Below are 22,303 nucleotides of genomic sequence, written 5' to 3' on the forward strand. Positions count from 1 at the left end.
TTATTGTCACGGTGCCCTAACATATGGTCTATTATTGTGATTATTGCGGCAATAATCACAGTATTGCATACACTTACGTAGCTACGGTGGCCGGCTCACACGTGCTGTCTATAAATGGATCGCGTCGACCGCGATGTCTTTCATTCAAGCGCGCGCGCGTGCACAGCGCACTACCGGCTGTCTGAAACCTACCGACTCGGCCGGCCGGTGGCTTCACCCGCACGATGAACACACGTTACACACACACACCACACTAAAATGTATAAGGCATTACTCCGTAGTACAGTAGCTATCTGCGAATCTCGGCAATTCGGCATGCCGATGGCCAGCATAATCAAAAGGCAAGGCAAGGCAGGCAGGCCCGCACGCCCACCTTAACCGGGCGGGCGCGCACGCGGCCGCGCTCGAAAGAAGAGGCTTGCAAACAGCATGCGTGAACCGATCGATCGGGCGTGACGCGCGACCAGCTCGCGCGCGCCGGCCGCTCGTGGCTGCCCGCGCATGGATCATCGATCGATCTGCTGCGGGAATTCGGGGGCAGCAAGCACACGTCGTTAGGCCAGCGCAGCGCTTTGCTTGGAGAAAATCTCGAGAGCCTCACCTTCTGAGAGCCAAGCAGCTGTAAGATAAGGACATTACAGAGTGATGATGTGCTGTTTTCTCTTGATCTTAATGGCGGTTGTAGCAGCGCCACATGCACCTGTGGCATGTGAGATCGTTCTTCAGATAAGTACAGCACATGCATAGCACATCGGGCAAGAAGTAAAACTTATCTCTCTTCCTCAGCAACCGGAGTGGCCTCTTCTCTTACAGCGTCGCATGTGGATCGGAAGAACTTGTAACCTTACATAGCACTACATATTGGGACCGGAGTCCTTCCGTGACAATACATGTTCTATATCTGAAAGACCCGTTTTATGTTGGGTATTCTATCAACTTATAAGATCATTCACAGTGGGGAGTTAACCCCCCACGTGCCACGTAGATAAAATCGCTCCTAAATATACATCTACACAGTGCAGACTACTATAAAGTAGCACCTGCGATGTATTTTATTCAACCCTTTCTCTCCATATTTCCCCTCCCTCTCACTCCAGCTCTCTCAATCTCAGCTCACATAGCGGTGCCGGCAGGGCACAGCCACAGGGCGACGGCGGCGGCGGCGTTGGTGTCGGCGTGGCAGTGGCAGCGGTGTGTCGGCGGTGTCGGGACTCAGCGGTCGGTGGCGCTCGGGACGCCGGCGGCTGACGAAGACGCGCGCGGCGGCCGTCCTCACGACGACCACAACGACGACGATGCTGGCGCCGCCCGCCGGTCTAAGAAATTTAGCTCCAAACTCTATACAATTTTATTTTCAATCCGTTTTGAACCCACCTTTAAATTTTATACCAAAACAGTTGGCCCATAGGTTCTTTTATGATCCTATTTAATTCTTAAAAAATAGCTCAAAACTTTATACAATTTTATTTTTAATCTATTTTAAAACTGGCATTTAAATTTTATAAACAAAATAGTTGGCCCATTTCTACCCGGGTCGATCGCATCCTATCGAAAGCGGCGGCGGCAACCGCGATAACGACGGCGATGGGACGACGGGTCTGCAGACCGGCACAGGGCCCGGGGGGCGGACGGTCGATTAATCGACGAGACGTGGCATGCGCACTTGTGGAGCCTTTAAAGGAGCAGTTGATTCATAGATATATTGAGGGCCCGGCTCGGCCGGTGCACGCTCTGTAACAAGCACCACACGATTACCGGCTAGCTTACTAGTTACAGGCAGCTGTCGTCGTCAAACACAGGGCGCGCGCGAGAGCTTCCGGCAAGCCTGCGTCGAGCTGCAGTAGGTCGTACGTCGGCGCTGCGTACGGTAACCATGGCAGCCGCACGAGTTGCCCGGCGAAAACGTGCTGACGCCGGGATGAGCCTTAGCCGCTACCCGGACCGACACACAGCTAGGTAGCTGTAAGATAAAGACATTGCGCAGGTGCTACTGGTGAAATGTTCCTTTTCCTTTTCGAGGCACAGTAGGGGACGGCATGTTGGACAACGAATGTATCGATGGTGTTTGGATCGAGGATTTTTTTTAAGTCTCTTGTCATATTGGATATTTAAATATTAATTAGAAGTATTAAATATAAACCGATAATAAAACTAATTGTATAAATAAAGACTATTTTATTAGATAATTTTTTTAAGGCTAATTAATCTAAGATTAGCAAATGTTTACTATAACATCACATTCGCTAATCATGGACTAATTAGGCTCAATAGATTCGTCTCGCGAAATAGTCTAGAGTATGAGGTGAGTTTTATTAATAGTCTATATTTTAATACTTCTAATTAGTATCTAAATATTCGATGTGACAGGGACTTAAAAAAAATTATAGGGATCCGAACACCCCCCTCAACGCATTGATTTTTTTTTCTAATTAGTCGTATCTGGTGAGAAAATGAACCATAAACATGAGAAAATCATGTTCCAAAAGTTATTGTGAACTCGCAACGCTACTAGTTGACTAGAGTGTGTTCAAAATATACAATCAAAAAGAATTAAAAAGAATATCAGCCTACTGAGCGTGACATGATGAGCCCATTGGTGTCCAGGACTAGTATGAATTAACAGTTCGAATTATTTGTGGGCCCAATAACCAAATTGTGCATATTTTCTACTGGATTTTATTGGGCCGGCCCATGAAGCAAAATATAATGATTGCATCGAAGATCATCCAGCGTACTAGGAACCGTCTTCCCCCTTGTCATTCCTTTCCACATGAGCTGTAGTTGCAGATCTGTACCCCTCCATATCAAAATATAATCATTTTTAAATATAAGCATAGATATTAAGGATGTAGATAAAAATAATTGATGGAAGATTATAATTGATTTAGACGAGAACATGGATGGAGAAATTAAATAGATTATGATTGTGATTGGTTGATACCTGAAGATACATAAAGAAATAACTTTATTTTAAGATAACTATTGAGTTGTAAAAACAATTTTATTTTGAAACGGAGAAAGTCCTACTATACTTTTTGTGTTCCAGATTTCTTTTTAGGAGCAGATACAATATGTGGCATAAGCATGCTATGAGTTGTCACCTCAAAATTTATAATGACTTAAAAAGATACAAGTGCAGAGAAGATAAGTTGGCTTAAGATCTAGCTAGCTATAGCATTGGCTCCTAGAAGCTCTTGAAGATAATGGGCACATCAGGGTATTAATGTTTTGATATGGATAAATAAATAATACATAAGTGGACTAAATTAGTTATGCATGATATGTTAAATTTTAGAGACAGTAATTGACCTTGCTTTTAAGTGTTTATGACTTGAATGCCAAAAGAACAAGTTTTTAGCTAGCTGGAATTCAGTTCCATGACCACCACGAATCATGGTAATCTTGTTCCTAACCAACATTTCCACCCTAATTTCGTTTTTACTTATACTTATGTTTACACGCCAAAATTTACATTTTCAATTCTATATATTGAGTTGATTTTAGGGGTTTTTTCGTAGTTTATTTTTTAGCTTTGGTTTTATAATCGCTAATAATATATATATAAAAAGTTTTATTGATGAATTATTTTTATTTTTAAATATATCATTTGGTTTTTTTCTTAAAAACAAGAAAGATGAGTCTTGGCACGGATTCTACGACTGCACCTTAAAAGCTTAACAACGCTTCACAATTGCACGGCACGCCACATGCGATGAAACCCAGTGAAATTTCGGCCAGAATAATCGTAGTAAATTGTGAGCGAGCTAGCTATGTTATGCGTTCGACAAAAGCCTCTCCTCTCTCTTCCTATTGCCCATGATCGACATGACCAGACCCATCGCCATTAGTCCATCTCCCTCTGACTTTTGAGTCAAAGATCTCACTCCGTGTATGGCATCGACTCTATTTAGGGAAACTGGTTTCAGAGCTCCTCGATGGAGTACCCTTAGACGAAAAAGACATATCATATAGGATAAGACTACACACAGGACACTTATACCACATTGTACGAGGCTCTAGGTGGGTCTCACGAACTGTACACTTTACCTGCTACTTTTTACCTTTCGTCTCTCTTCTCTCCCACCCTCTCGGTCTCTCCGTCTCCTCTCCCGTTGTCCTGGCGGCAGTAGCACGTCGAAGGCCGGCCGCGTCCCGGCAGCAGCGGCGCGACAGAGGCCGGCTGTGTCCCGGCGGCGGCGGAGCACGTCCTGGCGACAGCGGCAGAGGAGCTCGGCGGGCGTCAGACGCGTCCCGGCGGCGGCGCGTCGCGTTCCGGCAGCGATGCGTTGGAGGCCGGTTGTAACATCCTCAAAAATTTAGGGTAAAATTTTTGTGAAAATATTTCAGATTGCCGTTTTTTGTTTTTGTCAAGTTGGAGCTTTTAAAGTCCATTTTATCCCTTTTATCTATTCCATCCGTCACAGTCTATCCAAATCTTAATCATTAATTCAAATTTATTTGTAACTAACTATCACCTATCCAAATCTTAATCATTAATTCAAATTTATTTGTAACTAACTATCACCCCCGATCCCTACCATTGAACCGAGAATCTCACACCGATCCAATTTTTTTTGCAATTATTTGTTGCTAAGTACTTGTCACAAAATTTCGGTGTTCATATAAATTTTTATTCGAAGTTGTACCGATATCCAAAAATTCTAGACTTGTTTATTTAATTTTGTATCATTCAATTTATATCCGAAGTCTCCACATCAAATCTCTATTTAAATTTCACCCATTTAAATTCCAAAGTCCTTATATTAATTTATTTACTATCTAAAACTATCCCAAATAATCTAAATTTATTCCAATTATTAAAATTTGTTACCCGGAGGGTTCTACTGAATCCTAGCGAATCGATGTTGCATTCGCTTATCCGAATCCCTTCTATAAATCTCTAAAATTATATATCTTTTGTATCTTAACCCGAAACCCATAAAGTCTATTTTTTCCCCTCGTTTCCGACCTGTTTTTTCTCGGATCAGCTAAAATCAATATTATATTTTAATATTCTTCCTTTCAGCCTAAACCGGCCTGAACCAGTCGGAACCGAGTCGGTCCGAGCCAGCTAGTCCATCCCAGCACCTCCACCGCCCACAGCTCCCCAATCAACCGACATAACGAGCGTCGTCTTCATCTCTATCATCGGCGTCGCTAGAAACTGCAACCGACGTTGGCATCGTCGTCATCCATATCATCTCCTCTCGCCACGTACTAATCCACTCACGTCGTAACCGACGTACTCGAACCAACTCAAAGCTCCGAATATATAATCGTCATCTTTCAAGTTGCCATGGCCGCCTCTCCCCGGCCGGAGCCGGCCTCCTATCTCCGGCGCCCCTCCATGGCCACCTCCCTGTGAAAGAACGAGAGAGAGAGATACGGGAAAGAAAGGAAGAAGAATGGGAGGAGAGAGAAAATAGAGTTTTTCTTATTTAAAAATAATTCCAAGAATTCTCTTTTCACTTTAAACCTATTTATCTATCTATTTGACCTCCGATTCTAAATATGAGATCTATTCTAGACTTCTTAAATTATTTTGGATCCAATGGTGTCGGTTTTGTCGCCATCCGAGATTCCAAAATCATAATCCTAATTTTGATCCTATGGTTCACTATTCATTAGTACCGGCGAAACCACTTAAAATCAACTTGACCTTTGACTCCATGTATTATTATTTAGTTAGCCACTCTGCTACACTAAATAATTGTGTAGTAAAATCCGGAGTTTGTCCTAATATATCGACGATGTTTGAAGCATCGAACTCATATATTATTTCTTTTTATTTGACCTTAGTTAATTCCCAAATTCTTTTATTCCTATGAGTTAAGTCTTCCACAATTTGAACTATTGATTTAACTCAATAGTTTAGTAACTTACCAACGTTATTTAACCCTTCTTTTGATTCGAGTCAAACATACCTGATCTATTGTTTCTAACCTAATCACCCACTTATTCTATTGCGCCACATATGGAAATAATATAACCACCCCACCACATAATTCTAGCTTCCACTATTATCAATCGCTATTATAGGCCCTAAACCATATCTGTCTGAACTTCCAACCCTAACCTTATCCTTCGCACAACCAGAGCCTATTCAAATCCACCCATCCTTTAATTTGTTGTGATATCTTTTAAAACTACTGCTTTAAACTATCATACGACATTGATTTCACAACTTATACAGTAATCCAGCTATCGACATCTTCTTAAATCCAAGTTTGTGTTGTGTACCACAAAATAACCTCGTCTGACTTATCATCTTCTCTTTCGACACCCTAAGTTATGGTCTCTCCCATCTAAAGTTTAAACTATCATTCCTATCCAATTGCTCAGTAAATTCTAACTTTCAACCAGCCATTGTCTATTCATATTATCTTTCATCCGAATCAATCCTTGTCTCGAATTATACTCAATCTTTATTATGTGGTAATTAAATCAATCTCGCAATATGTGAAGCCACATAAAATCATAACACATTCTTTTGATATCTTTTACTTCTAATCTCTATCATATACCATTCTAATTCTAGACCATAATCGTCTAGATATACAATCATAATCTTGATCCTATATCAGTTTAAAAGTCTTCTAAATCCCTTCCATTAATTATCCAATCATTATCTCTTTCTAGCTCCAACTTTCGTTGTTATTTTATTGTTTATTTATAGCTTTTAGTTTTATAGTTTAGTTTATTATCTGTTCTTGTGTGTGTGCGCTAGGTCATATAGAAGAGGAGTTTATCATGTCGCCATAGGAGCTGATGTGGACCCAGATGGCTACATTGAAACCCCCGGAAAACCACATATTGCAAGGCAAGCCATTAATCTATCCTTGATCAACTTGAGAACCTAAGTAGAGAACCACTTAGTTATTTTATGCATTATTTATTTGCAAAGTTATTTTGGCGTATTATTACTTTCAAATAATCATGTTATATTAGTTATTGCCATGTACTTAATTTACTATTATTGCCAATACCATAAATTACCATATCTTGGTCCCTGATAACCTAGGCATAGGTTGTATATTTCATCAGATTAATATTTTAGTGGGTAATACCACCAAAACCTCATATAAAATGTGTTTTGATATGAATCACTCATTTAAAGTGATACGAAGGTTAACTTCATGTTTTGAACTACTTTCGAACTTAGCGTATGTTGCTCCAATAAATGGATGATCTGCAGACTATCTGTGTATATGGCAATATCGGCCTTAGCTGTGTACTGGCCACTGAGTGTTGGTGAGAATTGTTGAGTGAGGGTGCTGTGTGTACCCAGGGTACTGTGTATACCCAAAAGAGGTCAGGAGGAGCTAGTGTGCCTCTGAGACGCTCAATAGTGGGTGGAAGTTGTGGCGGGGTTGGAACACACCCCCTCCGCGTTCAGGATGGGGCCAATAGCCACAAAATCCTATAACCCGCTAGGTGGATCTTAGATGAGCTTAGGGCAGTATTATGCTATGTTATCCATAGCCTGGCTAGCCGTGGGTATCGTGTGGGTAAAGCTGGGCAGACACTTCAGAGTCGTACAGTATTCGAATACGCTGTACTCCCGGTTAATGAAGATACGTCATAGGGTGATTCCTATTCCCATGGTATGAGTACTCTTTTATGATTAAAATATGGATTTGATAGTGTTAAGAATAACAGTAATTTAATATTACTATTGTTTTAAAATATTGTTTTATACCTCTATTGAATAAAATATTTATGAAAGTAGGGCAAAACTATTTATGATAGGCTTGTTATTAAACCCCCTTTGATGAACCATATTCCTTTTGTACTATTTGCATGTATTATACTTGTTTAGTTATGGTTATGGCTTGTTGGGTACTTTTGTACTCACCCCTTGCGTAAAATGTGGTTCAGAAGACTCAGGTCTTCATCAAGGTTGTTCGTGTTAAGGTCGCTTCCTTCGCTCGAGCTTGCCTGTGGTGTTGTTGGGTCTTCTGCTTGCTGTCTGGTTAGTCTTTTCGAAAAGCTAGGCCGACGTGTCATATTTCCGCTGCTAAGTAAGTATACTTTGCTGAGCTTATGCTTTCATACCCTTTCTGTGCACAACTGCATCATGGGCAGTTGTAGCTCGTGGGATTACTGTTTATTGCAGGTGCACCCTCACACCGGTCACGTCCCAGTCCCGTCGGCGGCGCCCGCATCCCGGCGGTGGCGCGTCGGAGGCTGGCCGCGTCCTGACACATCTCCCTCACCTCGCAAGGCACATCTCGGAGGAGTTTGGCGGCCAGGTGGATGGGACGGCTTCTCCTCTGACAACTTTTCTAAAAAGTCTGACGAGGAATATATGCCTTGTAGAGGGCGGTGCGAGGAGCTTGGTTGGGACACACATCCGTCTGAGCTGGAGAGGAATCTTGGACGTGGAGGTGTGAAGCTCCTTGCCATGTCACAGTGCATGGCAGAAGGAATCATCACTTGTTCCTTGCATGTAATATACTCCATCCGGTTTTCTTGTTTGACGTCGTTGACTTTTTTATTTACGTTTGACTCTTCGTCTTATTTAAAAAATTTGTTCAAATATACAAAATTATAAATCATACTTAAAGTTAATTTAGTAATAAACCAAATCGTAGTAAAATAGTCAATAATTATAAATGTTTTGAATAAGACGAATGGTCAAAAAGTCAATGGCGTCAAAAAAAATCGGAGGGAGTAAAATAGTTAAAATAGTTATAAAAATTAACAAGAAGAGTGGTATTATGTAAGTATTATATTACTTTATAATATGCAAGTACAAATTTAACTTATGTAAATTGAATAACCAAATATAATTATGAATATTGTGTAGTACATAAAGTTTTAGAGTTTGTTTCGTTATTTTTATTATGGACCATAGGGATTGAATCTAAAATTGTACACTTATAGAGTTATAGAGTGATATATCATATACGGTCTTTCTCATTTTTTATTGAACTAAGGAATGTCAAACATAAAAAAAACCAAAGGAAGTGTCGATTTGTCTAGTTATTTTTTATTAACAAATTGAATGAGTGACATAAAGACAATAAGGCCATAAGGGTATATCCCCTCAAAAGATCAAAATACATTTTTTTGCCAGGTATTGCACATCACTCCATTAGAAGAAAGCAATTACAGCTTACACAACGCGAGTTACGCGACGGCTGTGAGCCATCGCCACGAGAGGACGTAAAATAAGGGCTCAATAGTCAATATAATGGCCGGTTCTCAAGAATAAGTTAAACTTAACGAAGAAGAAGGAAGCAAAAGAGAATTCACTAAAGTTACTTAGCAGCTGTCCTCACAAACAAGACATTGAATAAGACAACATATTTGCAAACGAAAAATAATTTATAAATAAATTTTTATATACATACTTTTAGCTATCTAAAAATCAATGCTAGAAAAACTTCGGTAAAAAAACCTAACATCAATTTTAAATTTAAGATTAAGATTAAAAGTTTAAATTTTAGCTTATAAACATTAGCATAAGCAGAAAGATGGGAAAGATGGGTGCGTTGAAGCTCTTTATAAGAAAGAAAAAGGACGGAATAGTGCATGATGCCGACGGGATAATACAGGCCTTTTCTCTTACCTGAGTGTGGATGATACGCTTCAAATCTGGAGCAAAAAAGGAAAGTTTCTGCGACAAAGACGAAATGATTCCCATGGCCGGCTGGAAGGAAAGGATACAGAATCACATCTCACATTTGCATGAACGATATGAATTTATGAATTTATTGCATATTTTACTTTTGTCCTCTTCCTTTATTTTCTACTACCTCTATACCTCTATTTCATATTGTAATAATTTTTAGTCTTGTCTAAATTCATTTATTGATAAATATATATAATTTATATATGTGTCTAGATTTATTAATATTCATATGAATCTAGTCAATGATGAAAAGTATTAATTATATTACGAAACAGAGAGTATGAGGCAGGGATGCAGAGTTGTCAGAATTCAGAAATAACGATTGAGACTGGAAGATATGTGAGGTCCACTGCATCTGCAAGAATTCAGAGATATATACGAGGTAAATGGAGATACGTAATACTACTACTGATACTGTATACTGTATAGTCCTTTGGTAGAACCGAGAGGAAAAAAAAATAGGCGTATCGATAGAAATTGGGTGGCCATAATCGGATCTGATAAAGTAGATGCACATAATCTTCCGTGCTTGTTTTGGATCACTAATCTCCGGCACGCTGTCTGTTGCACGCTGGCAAATTCAAGTGAGCGGCAGCCACAAGGCCGGGAAGATTTTTCTTCAGGGGCATGAAGAGCCTTGGCCCTTTGATGACCTGAAATTGAATTTGAGCCAATCGTGAAAACTGACAAGAATCAACATGGATCCCACTTCAAACCACCACTCCATGTCCACAAGCACAACGAAATCGAGATGGGGACGGAGGGGCCTTTTTAATCGTCGAAAACGATCGTTCTCGCGGGCTAGCCACGAGAAAACAAAGCACTTATTATATATTTGCTTTGATTCATTTTGTGTGGCAATTAGCAGCTCGTGCGGGGCCAGGTGCCAGAGAAGAGCATCTCCATTTTGTATTATCAAGATCATGTCACAGTCATGGGCTCATGGACTCATGGTACATAGGTTTGTGCATACAAGAGACGGGAGAATGGCACATCGGTAAGACATTGTTCATCGCTCTTTACTGTATTATATATTATCTTGTCCAAAGAATCACATGTTTGTTACATCAGAGGTGATCTCCGTCTTCAATCATTCGAAAGAATTACACCTATGCTCCTTTAAAATGATAATTCTTTGCAATTCTAGGCTCAACGATGCAATTGTCCCGGGAGGCTGGTCAGATGTTACACCCAGGCTCCTGAGAAATCGAAAAATAAGCTATAGACTAATGTTCTGTCAATCAGAGCTCTGTACCGAAGAACTAGTTTTCAAGTCAGTTTGGTAGTACACTACGTCTCCTGTGTCGCTAACATAGCGGTCGCTCTTTAAGCTCTTCGCTAGCACCCCAAGTAAGTGGAATGGGAGGGGAGCTGACTTCTCTGGTTCTTTGTAGTACTTTCCAAGCACTGGTTTTGCGGCCTCAGTCTGCAGGTCAGGTACAAACCAGCATAACTTAGCAGGCAGCTCTTGCAAAAGAACGCATTAAAAGTTAAAACACCAAGAATGGTGGATGGATTCTTACTGCCTCGATAAGATGGTAATGTGGGATTTGTGGGAAAAGATGATGAATGACATGGGTTCCAATGTCATGGTGGATGTTGTTAATCCACCCATAGTCCCGATCAAGTGTTGTCAATCCTCCACGCAGATAGCTCCATTCCTAATAGAGCATAAGAAAATGTGAGCTCATAAAGCAATCAGTCAAGGAATGATAAATGCTTCGAAATGAAAAAACAATAGCATTTAAAATATAATGTCCAAATTCATCGAAAGTATTTGATAATCTGAGCTTTGTTATATGCAGGAAAATGACCAAAATAAACTACTGCTTTGATCTGTTCATTAGCATTTCACTCTGGAAGGCGACAAAAAGGGCACTCAAGTACTTGACCACAAGGAATCTGAGGTTGGTTGTTGTTCCTTGCTTATGGTTGGAAGTAAAGGACACATTTGTCATTTAGGCATAGAGTGATACGTAACTACCAAGCATGTAGACAACAGCAATGCTAGATTAGCTACAAATGTTGTATGATGCATCGTCACTGATTTTTTTTAAAAAAAAAACAAAGGCCAGTAAAAATGATAGTAATTGCACATTTCATATCACAGGATGTGTCCACACGTATCTTACATTTGATAGGATAGCTTTAACTATACATATGGTTTGCTATTTTGGCTTATAATAATCATCACTTTACTGATCTATTATATAATAGAGAAAGGGCTAAAGGGGACACCACAATCACTCTAAAAGCCTAGAGAATATCATATAACTGTAGAAAAAAGAAGATCTATGCTGTTGATCATGGTGGTCCAGATTATAAAGGTGTAGATTGATTGTTGTATTTACAGAAATAGATGCAAGAGTTGTATATCGAATACAATTATCCTTTCCAGTACCTTTAGTTTGGCTCATGCAGGAAATTCAGCTAGTAACCTTTAAGGGCATAACTGTTGCTTTTTTTTTTACGCGGTGCCTATGTAAAACAATGAAAACTTCTACCATTAATAATGTTATTTACCTTTCCACGGTACCAGGGAAGCTTGTCTTCATGGCCATGATGGTGCAAGTATGTCACAAAATCCAGCCACATTACAAACATCTGCACAAGGGTTCACCAAACATAAAGACATATATTACCATACATTCCCACTGAACCCAATTAACATTTTGCAGAAACTAATAAAAGCACCACACTCTTACCATGTAAGGAACAGCATAGAGCTTTAACATCTTAAGAGGCCCCATCACAAATGTCAGGCCAGCGAGAATGCCCACCATGGCCAGCCAGGATGCAGTTGATGTCAACACATCCTTCTTCTCGTTTGGTTGGAACAGACTACTGCTTGGGTTGAAGTGTGAACCTGTCTTCCCTGGACTCCTTGCAAACTGCAGGGCCATGAACCAAACCAGGACTTTAGCATGACATTACAAAATAAGAACCTCCAACATATTTGTCAAGGAATGGCAAGAAGCTCTTGGACTAACCAAGTATAGAGGGAATGCCAGCATGGGAAACGGCATGGTGAACCTCAATTTCTTCGTCATATTGTCCAGGCTATTGTACAGCCTCTCAGGCAGCTGCAGATTGTTACAATTACAGAGAATCGTCAAGCATAATTTGAGAACCTGTCCCCTCTGCAGAATTCCTCATGAAGCATCTAAAAACCAAAAAGCAAGACCTACCGGGTGCCAGGACTCATCCTTCTCGACATGACCGTGGTTCTGGTGGTGCGTCCTGTGGCTAATCCTCCTGTAATTGGATCGAAAACATGAGAGATGGTGACTTTCTTAGCTTCAACAACAATTCCTGTCTAAAACAAAAGAACCGGCAAGACATGAAGCGCGCTCAATCGTACCAGCCGTGGTATGGGACAAGGATGGAGGAGTGGAGTATGTGGCCAACCACGCTGTTCAACTTGGCGTTGTTTGAGAAGCTCCCATGTCCACTGCAAAAATACCAAACCCCATGTAAGGAAGGAAAGAGTCAACGATCCCGGCTGCAAAGCTAAAACCCACCAAAACATCCAATCTATGGCATGGAGGCAGGGCCGTACCAGTCGTGCCCCAGCACGAAGAGCGCCCAGAACATGGTTCCCTGCGCGGCCCAGTAGAGCGGCCACACGAGCCAGCTGTCGACGCGGGCGGCGGCGGCGGCGAGGCCGAGCACGACGACGACGTCGCGCAGCACGTAGCTCATCGAACGCCAGGTGTCCTTCACCCAGCAGTGCTTCGGGATGGCCGCGCGGATCTCCGCGAGCCCGAACGGCGGCGGCGCTCCAGGGTCGAACGCGCCTCCTTCCCCTCCTACCCCCGCCGCCGCCGACGACGAACCCGCGGCCTCCTCCCCTTCCCCTCCGTGTGAGGGGCCCCTGTTCTCCTCCTCGACGACGGAGGTGAGGCGGGTGGGCGCGGAGACGCGGAGCGCCCAGTCGCGGTGGATGGCCGCGGCCGCGGCCACGGGGCGGCGCGGCCCCGCGGCGAGCTGGGGAGGCGACGGCAGCGCAATGGCGCGCCCGCGCAGGCGGAGCGGCGTAAGGCCGCAGCACTCCGAGAGGACGAGCTGCGCCATCGCCGACGACGGTAGCCGGGGACGGGACGGCTTTGGTACCCCCGGTCGCCTCACCACTCTGCCCCCAGCGCCTCGCCTCCTTTGGATCTTCTACTCCTCGATAGGTGGGCTGGTGGTGCTGGTGGTGCTAGGGATTTCCCCGGGTTTTTATACAAGCCATGCTAGCCACGGAGCGCCGTGTTGCGCGTGGGCGTGGTGGCCGGTGCGCCGAAGTGGTTGGATGGGAGGAGACGCCGACGCGGTGCGGTGGTGGACTCAGCCCGGACCGCGCTGGCTGCGTGGGTCGGACTCGGGTCAGAGTCAGACACGGCCGGAGCCCGTCGTCACGTGTGTATTTGCCGCGGTTGGCCTCCCACGCCGCCCTGCTTTAACTCGTGGTTTGACTAGTTTAATTAGCGAATGGGATGGGATTCATTCCAGCGATTAGCTAGCTATTCTAGCATTATGTGTGAAAGCCGTTGGTTGGTGTGGAATTTCCCTTTTTTTTTTTCTTTCTCGGTGCTAAAAGAGAGTTCAATTAGCACGCTATTGAAGACGTGTTAGCTCGTTTAATTATATGTACTTTGTATTGTGACAATACAATTTGACATGCATGGGTGGTCAAAGGTAATGAAGCCAACCAAGTCTGTGGGCAGTGGGCGGTATCTAGTGTCAACTTAGCCACAACTTTTTCAACCAAAAGAAAGAAGAAAACAAGAAAGGCTCCTATGTACAAGTTCAGTTCTTTGACAAGAGCTCGATCGGGGTAAAACCAGTCGCACAAATTCACGACCGACCGATTGACGCTCATTTTCAATTTCTGCCGACTAGGGCATGTTTCTTTCGGCTCAGGATTATTATAATCTAGATTATTGAAAATAAGCTAAAAGAAACAGACAACTTATTGAAGTAGCTTATTATAATCTGGAGCCCAGCTTATTATAATCTGATAAGCTTATTTATGTGAGCTTTTTCCAGATTATTAGGTGAAAAATTACCCACCATGCCATTTCACTCCCTCTTTAGATATGCAACCCAATAATCCAAACTCTAATAATCTAGAAAAGAAATAACTCACAGCTTATTCTACTACAGATTATAACAATCTAGCCTATAGTAATCTGACTCAATAATCTAGATTATAATAATCTTAAGCTGAAACAAACAGGGCCTAAACCATTTGGAAATGAGAACCAACTAAAACTAATTTGGAAATCATAAAAAATATAAACATAAACAATTTTTTAATCTGCCGTCCATTCCCTTATTTTCGAGAATATTTCCGGTATCATAATACTGTAATTGCTGTATTTCTAAATAACCTAGTATTTGTTGCCCATGACTCTAGTTGATCCATAGTTTGGAGGCTCATCAACTCCTCATATAAATCCCTAGTTTGAGTATATTTAATCAAATTAATATAGTCACGTTAAATTACATATGGGATTTTAAAAATCAATGTTTCCAAATTAATTACCGGTTCCCGATCAATACAGGATATTTCTGTGCACATAGATCTATTTTTCATTTTTGTTATTTATGGCAATGTTTTCTTTTTTGAATCTATCATTTTCGATTATGTTTCTAAAAAATATTACCTCCGTTTCATAATGTAAGTCTTTTTAGTTTTACCTAAATTTATTTATTGATAAATGTATATAATTTTTATATCTAGACAATATAAAAAAACTTATATTGTGAAATGGAGAGAGTAGTTTTGAAGATAGTTGAGGTTGTTTTCTTACCGTTTTCATCTCCGATTCTGGGGTGGTGTCTTCCGATGAGTCAAGTCATTCTATTTTCAGCTTATCCATTGGGTAACTGCATTCATTTATATAGTGTTTCACAAAAGAATGCCGTCTGATCAATAAAATGCTTAGACCAGTAGTGTTGGTCCAACTCCACAAATCTGTACCCCGCATAAGTTGGAGCAAGAGAATAACTTATTTTTTTAACATACTATCCTAATTCACTACTTAAAACTATTAGTTCTAAGTTGGTTGTTAGATTTGCTATATAAAATATTTAGGGTGCCTTTGAATCGATGGAATTTAAAGCTATAATTGAAGGATTGAATTCCTTGGAAAAAATTTTCCATTAGACACTTTGGATCAAATTAATGGATGTTTAAAATCCCTATGGGTTGTCTTTCTATCCCTCGTTCCAAGGAAAATAAACATGAACTCACATCTCATGTTTTTATTTTTCCTTTGAAAAGTCCAATGCAGTATCTTACTTTGTCCCTCTAGTTTCTCTCTAGCACAAACAATTTCCTTCAAAAATTCATGTGTTTGTTTCCTGCTATTCGTTCAAAAGCACCAACTATAGCGCTCTTGTATTTTGAAGCAGGACTTGGCGGACGAGTCTCCTCTTACGCGTTCACTGATATATTAGCCCCATGGATATATACAGTCTATGTATCAGCCACTCAAAATCAAAAGGACAGTAAGTTAATTAGAGGATCTGTTTCTGGCCATAACACTTTATTTTGTATTTCTACTATTTTGGAATTGTGCGGTTTTAAATGAACTCTTAAATCTTCCCTGTAAAACAAGTGGATCATCCTTCAACTTCCATGCGTGTTTTATCTAAAAACTTACTTAGACTCACGGAATGCATTCCACATCCTTTTTCAATCGAAGTGTACATGCCAGCATACATAATGTCAGTGTCATCAAGATTACGCTGGAAACACTGTTATGCACTTAATGAATTGTTATAAATAAGTATTATCCTGAGTTTAGTCAAATTAATGAGTGTTGCACATGATACATAATAGACAACACAGTATTATTAAATTCCTAATTATAATAGTGTACGATTGACAGCAATAATTATATATAAAATATAAATGTATCTGTATAAAGAGAATTTAAGAGTTGTATATTAAATCTAATTATACTCATAATGTATATGGAGATAGCAGCTAATAGTTATATATCAAATTCAATTCATCTAGCCCATGTGAAATTATATTGTGATTGTACTCTCTTTTTTCCCAAACTAAGTGATCATTATGGTAATAAAAATTATCCTAAAATAACCATCTACGTGGTAAGGAAGGAGAATGAATTAAATAGAGACATGTACAATTATTTCATATCTTTTCATCACCAAGGTAAGTAGATATGACTATTGAGCTCATTTTACCTGAGTACTAATTTGTCTGAAATTGGATAAAGAATCAATTATTTTAGGACAAAATAATAAATAAAAGAATTTAAGGTTTTATATCAAATCTGATTCAATTATCTGGCTTGCACAGAAATTTCCGAAATACGATCACCTAGTTTCTTAATAGAAAAAGAACCGCGTTCTAAAATATGATAATGATTCACACAAAAAGTTATGAAGTGTTGTGTGTCCACATCAAAGATATATGATGCTCCTCGCGCGCGAGAGAGATCTTTGCTCCACTAAAAGTACAGTATTATCCGCTGTATACTTAATTTCCTCTCGAATATTTCTTCAAAAAAAAATCCTCTCCAATATGAAGCTACCGAAGCAATTAAAAGATCACTGTCTATACCTCGTCGACCCAAGAGAAAAGTCCATTTGTATTATACTTCTTTTTGTTTTTATTTAATGTAGTTAAATTTTAGTTTATATTTAACCATTGTTCCTATTTAAAAATATAATTATTAATTAATTTATTATGATTTGATATAATTTATAATTTAATATATTTAAATAGAATGTTTAAATAGGATGAATGATGTAAAAGTAAGAGACGTTAAATAAAAAATGTGAGTAGTTAATAGGTAATGCCTTCGTTTAAGATATAAGTACATTTACGGATTTCTCAAAACAAATATTTCATGATAGCCGGCATCACGAAATTAATACAGCAATAAATAATTGTGCGTCCCTTTAATAGCACACACCATGTTTCATTTTCTATGTTTCGACCTAATGCATCCATACTTGGAAGAGTACATAATCCTTTTTTGTTAGCCCTTTTCCTTTCTAGCTCGATCGAGACTCATCATCGGAAAGAAGAAGTCAAAGATTAGCCTGGGAAAGGAAAGGCAACTCACAGAACACAAATGGCGTACGACTACGATGATGATGTGAAGGTTATCAAATGCGATCCAGTCCATGTGGTGCTACTGTTTGGTTCTAGATTTTTTTTTCTTGCCTTGAGCTATGCATTTCTTAAACGGTTAAATAATATATCTTTAAAAAATATATATATATATATAAAGTTTATCGTCTCCTACTTTTAATAAATGTTTTTAAACTTATAATTTATAGTTTATATTATTAAATAAATATTATAGGAACCATGGCGGAGCTGCATGTGCTCGAGGGGTTCCCTCAGAAAATGTTAGCTTGAGTTTATCAATTTTCACCATATAAGTTTAGTTAAAAGCACTAAAAATAAAAAATAAATGAGTGACATACTCTCTATTTCACTGTAGCTCCACCTCTGATATAAATAAAAAAAATCTTTTGTCCTCGTCTTCGTTTATTAAAAATATCGTTTATTAAAAATAAGCCCAGCCGGAGGGCTCGCTTATATTATACTGGTCGGTCGCGCCACGTACGCTTGCAAGCATACGCATTTACGCTTTCGAAATGGAAAAGACGTCTGCACGTAGGAGCAGCACGCGGGGGGTGGGTGCGCCCGCCGAAATTTTTTATTAAATAAATATTTTTAGCAAGTAATTTACTAGAACACCGTGAATTTTTTTTCAAAACTGAATGAATATTTTGATAATGGTACTATGAGTGACGTTGCAAGATAATGCTGCCACGTAGCCTGGTCGGTATAGACATGGCGTGACAGTCTTATCACGCTAATATCAGTGACGTGGCAAGACAATCTTATCACGTCACCTAGAATAGCGTGGCAAGTCGTTTTGTCACGTCAATATTGGTAGCATAGCTAAAAGGTTCCTATGATGAAAGTATTTTTCCCGAACGTTTAGTAATAAAATTATTTATTAAAATAATTTTAAAAAATAAAAAAAATTCGCGCCCGGCGCTCCAGTCGTTAAGCAGGGGCGTCCACGTCAACGAGCGCTACGCTCATGTTGGATTTTTTGCCCGTGCGGATGGCGTGGCGTCTTTTACACCGTCGATCTTGCAACCGTAGGTCGGCGCCGCGCGATCTCGATACTGGACCACGGCCACGGGGCTGATCAGCCGGGCCCGCGGCGAATCTCCACGAATCGGTGAAGCGCAACTTCGCTGCTTCTCGTTTGGACGTGACGTGAACCCAGCGGTCGGGCTCGGATCGTGAAATACTGAAATAGCATATGTTGGTTATCTATGCCGAAGAGATGATCCCGGCCACAACCCGTCGTCATTAGAGCCTGATTAGAGCACGTACAGAGAGTTCTAATTGTCATCTTTATCGCTGCATACTCGCTGACGTGAAAGAGATACGATAGGATTGAGAAAATTAGTTGTTTTGTATGGAGTCAGCAAACCATCGACTCTTAGCGCATAAAATGAGGAGACAACCATAAAATCTGCTTTGTACGTGTGCTGACTCTAATTAGAGACGCTGACCAGATGAAATACAAAAGAGGAATTAATTAGTCTAAAGCGTCAGCTTGAGAGACTGTCTTTTGTACACGGAGTTTTTTCTATTGACATGGCTTAAGATATAGTCCGTAATAGGCTCTATCATTGAACATGCTCATAGGACCTTGTTTAGATTAATTAATTACGGTTGTGATGTCCTATTAAGTCTCAATCTAGCAGACGTCTTCTATGTTGTCTACTCCCTTTGTCCCAAAAAAACGAATTCTCCGGTTTCCGTGTCCAACGTTTGACTATCCATCTTATTTGAAAATTTTTTAGGAAATTAGAAAAAAAATTAGTCACACGTAAAGTACTATTTATGATTTATCATCTAATAAAAGCAAAAATATCAATCGCAAAAAAAATTTAAATAAGACGAAGAATCAAAAATTGAAGGTAAAAAGTGAAAAATTGGTTTATTTTGGGACGGAGGGAGTAGCGGTCTAGCCGCCTACTGTGTGAACGAACTCGTTAAGCCGCGCTGCAAACGCGAAACCTCGTGCACGCATCGACTTCACCCGCTGTACATGCGTACACAAATTACGGTGTACCGTACTTAGACACTCCAGCGTGCAGCAGGCAAGCACTCCTCGGCGTCACGTGTAGTCGGCAGCAACGCTACGCGCGGTATCCGCTATTACCATAGGCGGGCCCTACGCCCCAACCATACATACATCACGTGATCAGGGAGGGCCATGTGCCTGTGGGTGCGCTCGCGAGATACTCCGGCTGGTGGATTCTGGCCGGGGGAATCGTCGGACTTGCTGTCAGCCGTATGAAATTGCCGCATACCTCCTCCATTCGAAAAGAAAAAGGAGAAGGAAAACCATTTTTTTTACCCTAGACACGTACCAGCATAACACAAGAAAGGCTAAAATACAATTCATCTTTTTAAACCGTAACACATATTTCGTACTTTTTTCATAGTCCAGTGCATATATTCTCATTTTAACAAACTCCAATACAATAATTATTAAAAAATAGAGTCTTTAGGGGGCGCACAAGGAAAACTAAAATGACTCTTTATGAGACATATGTAACATATGTAGTATATTTTAATCTAATTCCTTCTCTTTTTCTATAGAGGTACAACACTACTAATTAGTTAGATATTAAGGTTTAGGATAGAGAGATTTAGAGTAGGTGAAAGGTCGCAGTCTCATAGGCTTAGAGGGATGACCTAATAGTTAATGGGGTTAATGCCAAGCAGTCAAAGTTACATGGTTAGACAAAGAGGATGGATAGGGTTTGTAGTGAGAACATGCAAGCCAGAAGATGGATGAGAGTAACTGCATAGGTTTAGCGGAGGGAGCCATTGGAGAATAAGGAAGGCAACAAGTAAGATGATCTTGGAGCAATTTTGCTGATGAATTGGAAGAAATAGTGCAACAAGGTGGTGAGCGAAGAAAGTGAGTGACTTACGAAATCAATAAACCTCGTTGATGCCGCGAAGACCGGTGAGACGATGCACCGATGTTTGGGAGGAGAGAGGATTAAATAGGACAAAGAGATGTTTTATCGATGGGTCATACAAGAGATGAGAAAAATATAAAAAATATTACACGAGTCAAACCCATCTTATACATCTAAAAACATGGTAGATTTTTTTTTCTTGGACTACTAAACGATACCGTCCTAACTCGTCTACGTTAAGTTTTGCCGTTGTCAACTCCCTGGTAAACAAAAAACAAACTCTGTTCCATAAACGGGGAGGAGGACCGCCGGGCAGAGAAAGCAAACGAGCACCAAAGAGCTCAGCCTCAGCTCCGCTCCGTCCAAAGACTCCAAACGAACACCCGGGTACAAGCGAGCGTATCACGCAAATATCTATTTTAAGTGGACGGAGATGGATGGATATATGGTGGACGGAGGAGTTGTTGGCCCATGGCGTGTGTGTGGTAGGGGTAGCCGCTACCGTGACGCGCCCTGCGACCGTGGTCCACTCCATGGCCGGTGCGCGCGTCGCTGGTTAAATCACGCTTCCTCTTCTTGTTTTTTTCTTTTTTCCTGCCGCGCGGACGGGAACCTCGCCTCGGCCGCGACGCGAAACCCTTTCATTCTTTCGAGCGCACTAGCGGAGTAGGGCGAAGGGAAACTGCTCCGAATCGCGGCACAGGGCACCGCATCCGTGGCCGGCAGGATGACACGAGGTCCTTGTGGCGTCGTGCGGCCACCGCCCCCATCCAATTCCGGACCCGATTCGCGTTGGTCAAATCCATGGGTTTCATGCATGCGTGCGCCCGTCAGCTATTAGTAGAGTTGTATAGTGCCTATCAAATTCACGGTACAATTTACAAAGATATGGTCTGTATTTCTTTGTTTCTTGCTTTCCAGCAGGCACTTGTTCCCTTAATTACTAAAATACGAAAAATTATTTGATTTTTATAATAGCTATTAAATAATATAAACAATAAAATTAACTACTATAAAATTAAAAATCTACCTATCATGTTAGCTGCTCGAAAAATATGCACGTAAAAAATGATATAAATAATCTGGTAGAAAAGAATTTCTGCCTACTATTGCTTCGTGTTTGTAAACAGCTGCAATGTAGTACTATGCGATAGTACCCGACAATGGATCGTTCGCAGGCCCTGCCTCTGTCCCGTCCTGATTCCACGTATAAAGCCTCAGATCTCGCCTCGAAGTAAATCAGGAGCACATTATGCAACAACATACGTGCACCTTTCGTGCCCTATCATTGGCCTGTGCAGTATTGTGACCGTGCCGGATAAACGGGGGCGCCTTACCCCTTATCAGTGGGCGTCCAATCAGAGCACGCGAACAAGCAACCCGGTGGGCGATACGCTGTCGTGTCCTCTCCCGGCGCCTCTCGTTCTTCATCCCGCGAGCGCACTCTCCCTCTCACGCGCCGTCTCCTCGTACAGCTCTGCTCAGTCGCCGCTCGATTCCGACAAGCGAGCGAGAGAACGCAGGGAGGCCGGATCGAACTAAAATCCAAATCGTCTACTGCTCGCTACGAGAGACGCATGTGCATCCATCAGGTCACCTCTCGCTCTCGCTACTCCGATGGATGGAGGCAGACAGCATCACGGCACGGCACAGCTGAAAAGCCTGAAA

General features: G+C 41.1%; 1 protein-coding gene across 1 annotated transcript; it reads right to left on the reverse strand.

Moving 5' to 3' along the window:
* Nucleotides 1-10,631: 10,631 nt before the first annotated feature.
* On the reverse strand, nucleotides 10,632-13,819 carry LOC102715194 (omega-3 fatty acid desaturase, chloroplastic-like). Its single transcript, XM_040522152.1, has 8 exons — nucleotides 13,197-13,819; nucleotides 12,999-13,088; nucleotides 12,826-12,892; nucleotides 12,628-12,720; nucleotides 12,343-12,528; nucleotides 12,161-12,241; nucleotides 11,161-11,298; nucleotides 10,632-11,063 (listed from the first exon to the last, which is right to left on the reverse strand). Exons 1-8 carry the CDS (start codon nucleotides 13,709-13,711, stop codon nucleotides 10,875-10,877), a joined length of 1,359 nt encoding a protein of 452 aa, XP_040378086.1. The 5' UTR covers nucleotides 13,712-13,819; the 3' UTR covers nucleotides 10,632-10,874.
* Nucleotides 13,820-22,303: the final 8,484 nt, after the last annotated feature.

This window comes from Oryza brachyantha, chromosome 3 (assembly GCF_000231095.2).
Source record: "Oryza brachyantha chromosome 3, ObraRS2, whole genome shotgun sequence".
Taxonomy (NCBI): domain Eukaryota; kingdom Viridiplantae; phylum Streptophyta; class Magnoliopsida; order Poales; family Poaceae; genus Oryza; species Oryza brachyantha.

Bases quoted from the DNA above. Each gene is read 5' to 3' on its own strand.
- LOC102715194 (XM_040522152.1), bottom strand. From the start codon at position 13,711: ATGGCGCAGCTCGTCCTCTCGGAGTGCTGCGGCCTTACGCCGCTCCGC. The intron at 13,089-13,196 runs GTACGGCCCTGC...GTATTTTTGCAG, and splicing joins TTCGTGCTGGGGCACGACTG to TGGACATGGGAGCTTCTCAA. The intron at 11,064-11,160 runs GTAAGAATCCAT...CCTGACCTGCAG, and splicing joins ATTACCATCTTATCGAGGCA to ACTGAGGCCGCAAAACCAGT.